Here is an 11,181-nt window from a genome sequence, read left to right as displayed (position 1 = left end):
ATATATAAAAAGCATGGGTCTCTCGTGAAGAGTGGGACCTGAGATTACCCACTGGAGTACGAGAGAGAGAGAGAAGAGAGAGAGAGAGAGAGAGAGAGAGAGAGAGAGAGAGAGAGAGGGAGAGAGGGAGAGAGGGAGAGAGAGAGAATGTGCTTTGAGAACTCTGCTGGTGAATACATGCTTTGTAGCCATTGAATGACAATTTCTGTATAGACAAACACACTAAGGAGAAATACATGTGCCCTGACTGTGAGAAAGAATCTGAGAGAGAAATGCAGATGGTGTGTGCCCCAAGTGAGCTTGTTAACCAGGTTGGCACTGACTGCTTATCTCTCCTTCTGGTTTCAGAGATGCTTCATTGGGCTAGAATAGTCTCTTTTCCTACTTACTCCTATCTCAAAGCCTCCCAGGATACCAAAATTATGCAGTTCCATTTAGTGGATCTTCACTGAGTGCCAGTTGTCTGCAGAGCACTGTGTTAGTGGTACGCCCCTGACTCCTGCACAGCCTATAAAACCCAGCCTAGAAGTAGTCATCTTCTGGAAACCTTCTCTGATTGCTACCACTACCACTCATCCCCTCCTGCCTGCCTGCAGGTGGCCTTTGCCAAGTGCTTTGAGTGTCTGGTTTACACTGTTCTGAAGTTTTTTAAGTGCCAACCTTTCTTACTAGACTGTGCACTGAACCTCTAAGGCCAGAGATACCCATTCATGTTCCTGTTTCTGATGCCCTGTGGCATGAAGTTTAACAGTCATTTGTAAAGTTGTAAACGAACACACTTTCCTGCCTCTTAGCAAGGATTTGTGGAATGAATGAGTGAATAAGTGAATAAGTGAAGGAGCACTTGGAGTGAGGCAGTGAGGTGACATGTTAGCCTTGGCTGTGGATAAACAAAGCAGACTTCCCTCTGGCCTCCTGGTCAGTCATCTGCTAACCATTGCACCTATAGGCAAAAAAGGCTAACACCCAGGGCTTCTGTTCCAGCTGTTCCCTGGGAGCAGGTGGACCCAGGGGCACTGCCCTAAACAAGCTGTCAGATATGGTCCAATAGCTCAACCCTGCAGCAGTGTGCCACTGTGGACTGCTATCCTTAGCATCCCTTCTTACCATCACTGCCCGTTCATCTCAGAACTGCACAGGAATGAAGGGCAGGTGCCACTGTCCCCATTTCCTAGAAGCTTGACAGCATCTCTGCAGTTCCCTGCTTGGGGCCAGCCTGCACCTTCCTGACCTGCCTTGCTTTCTTATGACACCTCTGCTCCCTCTATTCAATTGTATCACCTCCAAGCTTTCAAGATGATTCTAAGCTTTAAGAAGATCTCACTGCTATTTTTACTACTCATGGTTCTGTTGGCTCCCAGAACAGACTCTTGAGAGGATGCCAGGCCATTGTGGCCAGCAGTAATAGGGTAGTTGGAGGCCAAGTGCAGACCTGAGATAGCCATGCATGTTTTGGGGACTCCAGGAAGATCAGCTGCTGTGTTGACAAAGAACTAAATAAGCTGGCACATCGATCCCCCATCAGCTCCAAGGGCATCATCCATTGTCACACCTTGTAGTGATTCCTGCCCTGCTCCATTCATTCATCCTTGGGCCCCAACTTCTCCATGTGCCTACCGTGCCTTGTCTGAAAGCTGCCCTGGGGATATAACTGTCCTGGGGAGGAGCTTGAGGGAAGTGGGCAGAGCACTTGCCATTTCATTTGCCAGCCCTCTGCTGGGCTTCTTTCTTCATTCTGTTAGTGGCATCACTCTATGGATGAGCAGGGGACCGGAAGATAGGGGTCTGTGTGCAGAGTCCAGTGTGGGGTCAGGCTTCAGATCTGGCCTGTTTTTCTAACTTCAAGTTTAACTTTATATGAGTGTGAGAGCTCAATTTGAGGTTTCCATCCATGACTGGGTAGCCCTGTTGCTTTGAGCCTGTGATGAACTAATACATCGTGGGTAAGCATGTGGCAAAACAACCTACTCAGCTATGGGACTGGCAAGGGGGCTCAGCAGTTCTGAGCACTTACTGCTCTTCCATGGGGCCTGAGTTTTGTTCCCAGCACTCAAGTTGGGTGATTCACCATCACGTATAACTCCAGATCCACGGAATCCAATGCCCTCTTCTGAACTCCATGGGAACCCACACACAGGTGCACATATACATAAATGCAAATATACACACTTGATGTATAATCATGCACATAACTAAAAATTAAACAAATCTTTGAAAAAAAACCACCTGCTCATGGCTGGGAAGTCAGGAAGAAGCAAAAAGGGACTGGAGTCCCCAAATTTCCTTCAAAGGCAAACCCTCAGTGTCCTAAAGACTTCAAGCAAAGGCCCTACCTCCCATGGGTTCCAAGCCTCACTGGGGACCAAGCCTTCAGTACATGGGCCTTTAAGAGACAGTAAAGATCCACACTATAGCACTGGGATTCTACCATGACATATACAAGAGGCAGAGAAATTCTGGCTTGCCTTCTGAGGCAGACAAGTCTGATCTAGGTCCCTTTGTGGGTTGGGATGGCTATAATTGTCAGGTTGACTGGATTTAGAATCACCATGGAAACACCTCTGGGTATGTCAATGAAGAGGGAAGACCCACTCTGAATGTGGGCTGCACTCTCCCAGCAACTGAATAAAAGGGAGAAAGCAAGCTGAACACCATGACTGGCCACCTCAGATTCTGGCCATCACGATTTTTCTGTCATGATGGATGGTATCCTCAAACTGTGAGCCAAAATAAACCCTTCCCCTGAAGTTGCTTTTGCCAGGTATTTTGTCAAAGCAAGAGGGATAGTATAATAACTAATACACCTGTCCTGTCTAGTCCCCAAGGGGGGCTTGGTGTATTTTGAATTGAAGCTCTCTTCATTACAATATTTAAAGGCTATTTGCTTCTAAGGAGTTATAAGTAAAGGCACCTAATTAACAAGGCAGGAACAAATTGTAAGCTTTTCCAAACACCCATGTGTCTCTCAAGTGTTGGTTCTTTCTATCTATGACAGCCATCCTGATGGTGCAACTGTCAGGTGCAAGATCTCCACAAACTGTCGTGGCAGAGAGAAGTGGCCACCAGTGTGGGCTGCACTCCCATCCAGGGTATCATGGATCTGTACGGTCATGCCGTCATCCTTAGAAACAGCAATCCAGACCCACAGGACTATGCTGCCCATGGCTTGGTACAGGGATGAACTGTGCTCAGATCAGCACAGGTACAAGGAGTCAGGAAAATCTATCTCTTCCATCTCCCTCTGGAACTCTGCCTACTACACCACCCTTTCAGAAGATTGACCTGTGTCCTAACACTCATGAATAATCCAGTGTATTTCTGTCATCTCTGAATTTTAAGAGCATTCTGGAATCTTAGCATTTTAGCTTACTGGACTCTAGCTATAGATTTCCTGCCTAATATTAAACATTGAGTGAAGACTTTGCTAAATGCCAAATTCACTCAGACTCAGACAGCATGGACCCTCATCAGGAGCATGTGAAAGGGGACAGCAGTGGGCTTGCTTTGTTCCAGTCTTGATCATGGCTCTGCAGAGACTGGAAAAGAAACCAGCACCAGCTGCTTCCTAACTACCACTGACCACTCAGTGTTACCTCCGAGGAGAGCTGTATTTTTCAGGGTTCTTTAGAGAAACAGGACTGATAGAATGATTATAGATTTAAAAGGGGATTTATTAGATTGGTTTACCACCTGAGGAGTTTAGCAGTGGCCTTCTGCATGATGGAGAGGCTGAGAACTTGGTTACAGCTCAGTCTACAAGGCTGGTGTCTCAGCAGTCCCAGTCCAGTGCTGAAAGCCTGGAACATTCCTGGATGCCTTCTGGTCTTCAGTCAGCATTGGAAGGTGAAGAAGTTGGCTTCTGATGTCATCAAAGGATGGAAGCAGCAGCAGTAACAAGGGATGGATGCAGCCACCAGCAAGAAGTGAAGGCAGCAGACAGCCCTGCTTTCTTCTTAAACCTCCTTGTATCTGGAGCACTGACCAGAAGATGCTGCCCACTCTGGGGAGGGTCCTCCTAGAAACACAGACCCACAGACCCACCCAGAGGTGTGTTGTCTTAGTTGATTTCAAATCCAAACAAGTTGACAATCAAGAATGACTGTCCAAGGGGCAACTTCATTTGCTCCCTTAAGAAAGAGAGGAGGAAGCCGGAACCATACGAAGTTCTTTTATTTCCGTTTTTCTGACCAAAACACTGAGGCTCCAGTTGTTATATATTTTGCCAAGAAGTTTGCATAGCTAGTAATTAGCACACATAGGTGTACCTCAGAATTTGCTGCCTGAAGGATGGATCTGTGCAGAAAGTAAGGCCCCAGATGTTACATGTTTTGCCAGGAAGTTTGCACAGCTAGTAAAAAATACAAAGATATACCTTAAAACTGGCTGCCTGCAGGGTCTGGGAGGAATGGTCTGGGCTTCCTTTGCTGTCTTTTACCTCATTAAAAGTAACAAAAGGACAAGGACTTTTAAAGTCAGGAGAATTGCTAAAGTGGAATTGCTAAAGTCACCAAGCCTGGTGGCATGAGTTCAGAACCCAAAGGAGAGAACTGACTCCCAAAAATTGTCCTCTGACCTCTATACATACTATGGCATGTACACACCCACGCACATAGATCCTCACAATGAACAAAATAAATAAATAAATTTTAAAACTTTTTGTTTATTTAATAACCACATGATTAGAAGAAGCATTTTATTACAGCTTTAACATATTCAATAACAATTTCCAGAGCAAAGATACATCTCTTTCAAAAGTGGCTGTAAATTTTTAGGTTCACAGTTGAATTAATACAGTTATACAATATTAAACTCAGTATAAACCCTGTAAGACATAAAATTGAATGAGCTTTTAACTTTCAAAAAAGATCTCCATTTCATTTTAAATATACTGTTTCCTCAGAAAGACTCATTTTTAATGCTACTAACACTCAGATGTTTGCACATGCATCTCTAATCTCTATGTATCTGATTATTGGGATGTTCTATATGATATACACACAAAAAATCAATAAATTTTTTAAAAATGAGTTATATTTGAGGAGGAAGCTTAAAACTTTACTTCATGTTAATTAGTAGAGGTGATAAACATTACCATTGAAATCTACCTGATAACTTTATATCCATACTCAGGTGCCAAGGATCCAAGTGTAACCGACTGTGACTAGTAAAACTTAAAAAAAAAAAAAAATAGAAGCCATCAGTCCCAGAGGCAGTTTGCACACGTGCCACCTCTTCTTGTTGCTGGGGGGCCTGCCAGGCAGTGAGCCCCCCCCCCACTCCACCACACAAATATTGTGTGGGGTGCTTCCTCTGTGTATCCTACTGGGAACTCCTCCTTTTAGTGACTAATTTCCTTATCCAGTTGCAGAGGGGTAGGGCTGAGGCAAAAAATTATTCTGCAAGGACTGACTGCCCTCCTTCCTCTCTGTGGTTTCTTGGCAACAGCCCAGCCAACATGAGGTGTTCTTGGTATGGGGCACACACATCTCTGGGTGACTCTCTGCCTTCTTCCCCAGTGCCTCTCACAAATAGAGACACATTATGTGCCATCCTTCACCCAACTTCTTTCACTTCTCTATGTGTCAGAGAAATATTCTCCTATCAGGGCATGGAAACTTGCCTCGCTGTTAGGAATCATTCATCTTTATATACATGTCTAAATAGAACTGTTGTTATTCTATATCTAACCCTTTCTTCTTTCACCCAGTATTGCTGAGCTGACCCAAATCTGATGATGTCTTTGTGTGTGTGTTCTCCTATGACTATACTGTGAATTCCTACAAGGCATCCTGTTATCAGTTACCTTTCTCATTGCTGTGACAAAACATCTGACAAAAGCAACTTAAAGAAGGGTTAATTTGGCTCACAGGTGAAGGGGATATAGTCCATGGTGAAAGGGAAGGCATGGTGGCAGGAGCTTGAGGCAGCTGCTTATATTGCATCAGGAAGCAGAGAGAGATGAATGCTGGTGATCAGCTCACTTTCTCCTTTTTATTCAGTCTGGGATCCCAGCCCATGGAACAGTACCACACACATTCAAGATGGGTCCTCTACCTCAATTAACCAAATCTAGAAAGTCTCTCACATATATGCCCAGATGCTTGTCTTTTCAGTGACTCTTGATCCTATCAAGTTCATCGTCAGTATTAACCACCACACACCCCATCTGGCCACAATACTAGCCAATGCTAAGTGTTTCTCAGAACAGGCATTCTCCAAACATGATCTAATAAACATGGTCTCAAGACTTCCTGTATCCCAGAAAGGTAGGGTCATCTTGTGGAGATAGTCTGCCTTGCTGACATCTGCTGTGTAGACTCAAGATGGCCCTCATGCCTGGCCCCCTGAATATTAAAGGCATAGCTAAAAGATAGCTGAACTCCCAGATCAGAGCAAGTGGTCCACTCCTACCTTCCCCTGCATTACCCAGCTGATGGTCATGATGCCGTGGCATTTCTTCCTGACCTCTCTGGCTCTACCCCCTCTTGGGGCTCCCTTGGCTGTGCTGGCTCCCTCCAGTCCTTCTAGATGACAGGAATGACAGGCTCTGCCCCATGCCAACCTTGTTTACAGTATGCCACCATCCTTCACATCCTCTCTTTACCCATGGACTCATTGCTTCAACATAACTGTTTTCAAGGAACAGACCCCAGGTCCCAATGAAGGACACAGTGAGTGCTTTGTCAGGGGACATGAGAGATGCCTTTGGACCCTCACCTCAAAGTGGCAGAATCTTACTTTCTATTGAGAAAGAACTAGATTGTGACAATGTCCTGTGAGGTTACTGCCAAATAACATGGATGTTTGTGAATCTAAAAGGAAGGAACAGACCTGGGGGGATGACCCTGAAGAAGGTCCTCACAGGGAATGAAGAAGCTAGTGTCTGAGTGATTGTTTTGTGACAGAGGCTATAGCCTAGGCTGGCTTCAAACTCACTCTGCAACAAAGGTGATACTGAACTTCTAATCTTCCTGCCTCCCAAGTGCTGGGATTGTAGGCATGAGCCACCCTGCCTGGTTTGTGTAGTACTAGAAATAGCCTCATGAATACTAGGCAAGCACTCTGCCAACTGAACCACATCCACAGCCTAGAAGCTGATGTTCAGAGAGAGCACAACCTGTCCCAAGGGCATTTCCTCTTCATCATCACTCTCAGCATGGTGGCTCCTATAGTCAAGTTGCCTAGCAGGGCTGGAGCTGCTCCATTGCATCCTTGGTCCCCTGACTGATGATGGCTTCATTGTGCTTCTAGGACTTCTGCCATGGCCAAGTGATGTGGCCACCCTTGAGTGCGTTGCAGGTGAAGCTGGCTGAGCCAGGACAGTCCTGCAAGCAGGTGTGCCAGGAGAACCAGCTCATCTGTGAGCCATCTTTCTTCCAGCACCTCAACAAGGGCAAGGACTTGCTGAAGTAAGTGCCTCCAGGTGGGAAGGGAGAGGCAGGGGCTGCTCAGCCTCTGGACTTCCTGGGTTCCATCTCCAGGCTATGGACTGAAAGGAAACAATGTGGGAAAGGGAACAGGCTGCAGCCCAGAGAATACTCACCTCCCATGCATGCATGCATATGATGTCTGTGATATGTGTATGTATAACGTATGTATGCATTCATATATGTGAGTGTATGTGCACATGTGCAATACATGCATGTTAAGGTCAGAGGACAACTCTAGATGTTTCTCACCTTCCACCTTATTTGAGACAGGGTCTCTTTTCTGTTTTTCTTCACTGCTAGCCCATGACCTTCCAAGGAATCTCCTGTATCCCTCTCCTATCTCAAAGTAGAAGAGCTAGGATTACAGACACCTGCTACTGTACCTGGCTTTACATGGTTCTGGGACCAGTTTTGTTACTTCAATTTTCTCATCTGCAGAATGGGGACATTTTGAGTATACTAAATATATAGTATATACTAAATATACTAATTATTGAGTATACTAAATTATTGCTGTGACAAAATACATGAAAAAAAGCAACTTAAAGACCAAGGGCTTATTTTTGACTCACAGTTGGAGGGTACAGTCCACCATTTAGGGAAGGCTTGGCAGCAGGAGCATGAGGCAGCTCATTGCATCCACAGTCAAGAAGCAGAGAGCTATGGATGCTGGTGCTCAGGTGACTCTCTCCTTTTTATTCAGTCCAGAACCCTAGCCCATAGAGTGGTGCCACCCGTATTTAGGCTGAGGCTTCCCTCCTCAGTTAACCCAATCCAGAAACTCCCTCACAAATATGCCCAGAGGCTTGTCTCCTAGAAGATTCTAGATCCTATCAGTATTAGCCATGAATCAGGGTGACAGTGACATGGAGCTTGTAGTGTTGAGGAGGAAGAACAGACCAGCCCCTTGGGCAGTGGGGTAAGCTCAAGATAGGCTGACAGCAGACAGGCAGGCTGAGACTTCTACCCAGTCTTTCTCCCCCCACCCCACCTTCTACCTCCTCTCTTTCCTCCTCTCTTTCCTCCTTCTCTCTCCTTCACTCTCCTCCCCCTCCCCCTCTCCTTCCTCCTCCTCCTCCATCATCATCATCATGCAGAGTGCACAGGGCACAGGGGCTTGGGGAGCACTGCCCTTCAAGCTGTATCCTGCAGCTTGAGCACTCTACCCCAATGTAGAGATTCAGGTTTTCTCAGAGGAGACAGGAGTGAATGATAATCCTGTAATAAAGCTGCCTGGATTTGATTCTGTGAGCACAGGAACCCTGCTGAATGATTTGGTCCTGCATTTGTAAATACTGATAATGTCATAAAGCTACACTATCTGGCTATCTATTGAAGTAATCCTGGTCCATTCATGTTCTTGATCAATTAGCAATTAGTAGGCTGACATGCTGCTGCTGATTTTCCCTGTCCAACTCAGGCCTAGCTTGCAGCCCAGCTTAAGCTCCTTTAAGTCTGTGGATGCCCATGACTTTATCTTACCATATAGTATGAATTTAATATTGCATGAGATTCAAGCCTTTTGGAACATCCAGTGTTGCCCTCATTTTGGGGGGGGGGGCTCTTTAAAAAACTTGATTGGCAAAATGGCTCAATGTGTAAAATACTTGTCGGGCAAGTCTGAGGACCAGAGTTCAGATCTCCAGCACCCACATAAATGTAGGCAGGTGTGGTTACCCACCTGTAATCTCGGTGCTTGGAAGGCAGAAACAGGAGGTCCCTGGAGCAACCTGGCTAGCTAGACAAGCCAACTTGACTAGTTCTGCTTAAGTGAGAGACACTGCCTCAATGTATAAGGTGGAAAGGCATTGAAGAAAACAATATCAACCTCTGGCCTCCACATACACATACATGTGCATACACACCTACTCATACATGTGCCTACACACATGTAAACATGGCATACACACACCACACAGAAACACAGAAAAATATTTATATTAGTATGCGTATCCGCATCAGGTTTCATTTTGACATTTCCATGCAGGCATATAATGTAACCTGATCCTGTACTCTCCCTCCAGTGCCCCTTACCTCCCCTTCCCCTTCTCCCTCCTGTTTCCCCTTTCCTCATCTCCAGTACGCCCCCATGACTTGATGGCCTCCCCTACCAGCTTGCACATGTGAAACAAAATGTAGACATCGTTGTTATAGAATGGCTTAGAACGGTCTCCAGTACCACCTACTTTAATTTTTTCTTTCCTACAGATGTGTTTATCCAGTAACACTGAACAGTTTTATGTGTTTTAAAATTCATATAAATGGGGCTTGACGGATGGTTCAGTGGTTAAGAGCATTGGCTGCTCTTGCAGAGGGCCTGGGTTTTGTTCCCAGCACCGGGCTTACATGGTGGTTGATGATTGTCCGAAACTCTAGTTCCAGGAGAATCTGATGCCCTCTTCTGGCTTCCATGGGCATGCAATGCAGGCAAAATACTCATACATGTAAAATAAAATTTTTTTAATTAAAATATTAAACATTCACATAAATGATGATATGTTTAAATGTCGGTTTGCACACTGCTTTTTTTATTTAAAATTTTTAATTGGCATACACACTTGACTTGGCAAGGGTCAGAAGGGTGGCCTTTGAGCTCCTGTGCATACAGAGGACGGTTAAGTGCTGGAGAGGCAGCCACAGAGTATGTATGACTCATGGCACTCCACCAAGGCTGGAAAAAGCCAAGGTTAGTGAGGACCAGAAGGTGGAGGACCCCAGGAGGTTCCAGCATCCACTCCAGCATTGGCCCACTGGGGTCTTGGTTCCATAAAGAGCAGCATGTGTTCCCATCCTGCCTGCTCTGTGCTATTGTACCTCTTTAAATCAGTTGTTATCTTCTAAAAATTTAAGTCACACATGGACCCCAACTTGCAGAAGTGCAGCTTGCAATTTTTCTGTTATGCTGGTATAAAACTGTGGCCATTCAGGTGAGAACATATTTCACATTTTTTATTTGGGTCCAAAAATTGAATTTGGCCTCTGTGGGAACAAGAAGATACTCAGACCGAGAAAGGTGGATGAAAGTGGCCGGAGCCTAAGCCTGTTAGCCCACAACCTCTCCTTCTAGGAGAGGCCATATAGTAGGGCTGAAATGTCAGCTGCTGGAGCGCTTTGTGAGCTGCCTCACCACAGCAGACTGAAGCCCTGCACCCTGGGGGACACACAGACATGTATCCACATGTGCTCCTAGCTACCAGACAGTATCTAAGTGCACATGGGTGGGACATTCCTGGCTCCCAGCTATTCCTTCCCTACCCTGGGTTCTAAATAGTAAAGATCACCTCATCCTTGATTGATAGGATGCCAGAGAGATGGTCTGACTTAGCAACACCAGTTGCTATGATCCTCCTCCATGAATAAACAGGAGAGGTATAAGTCTACATCCCAAGGCCATATTCCACATGTACACACTTCATTCCTAATTGAGCTCCAGGTGTCCCTTTCCTTTTGTTGGCCACTTGGGGTAGCCTTTGAAAGACCTGGGAGCCTGTATAGTTAGTTACTTGTCTTGTTGGCTGTGACAAAAATACCACACAAAACCAACTTAAGGCTCCCAGTTTGAGAGAACAGGGACAGAGAAGGCATGGTGGCTGCAGGAGCATGAGGCGCTAGTCACACCAGTCAGGAAGCAGAGAGAGATGAATGCTGGTCTTCAGTTCACTTTCTCTTTTTTATTCAGTCTAGGGCCCCTTCCCATCAGATGGTGCCACCCACATTTAGGTTGGGTCTTTCCACTTCAACTAATCTAATC

At 45.6% G+C, this 11,181-nt stretch overlaps 1 protein-coding gene across 8 annotated transcripts in view; it reads left to right on the top strand.

The window, feature by feature from the left end:
- Positions 1–11,181, top strand: part of Mgat5 (alpha-1,6-mannosylglycoprotein 6-beta-N-acetylglucosaminyltransferase) — a 339,269-nt gene that overhangs the window by 321,901 nt on the left and 6,187 nt on the right. For all 8 annotated transcript variants that reach the window (XM_008832465.3, XM_029563238.1, XM_029563240.1 and 5 more), the window contains one exon: positions 7,252–7,409. In XM_008832465.3, the coding sequence (XP_008830687.1) occupies positions 7,252–7,409 (158 nt within the window). The remainder of the gene's footprint in view (positions 1–7,251; positions 7,410–11,181) is intronic.

The sequence above is a fragment of the Nannospalax galili genome, unplaced genomic scaffold (genome assembly GCF_000622305.1).
Source record: "Nannospalax galili isolate Female #2095 unplaced genomic scaffold, S.galili_v1.0 scaffold995, whole genome shotgun sequence".
Taxonomy (NCBI): domain Eukaryota; kingdom Metazoa; phylum Chordata; class Mammalia; order Rodentia; family Spalacidae; genus Nannospalax; species Nannospalax galili.
This window is presented reverse-complemented; position numbering and strand designations above follow the sequence as displayed.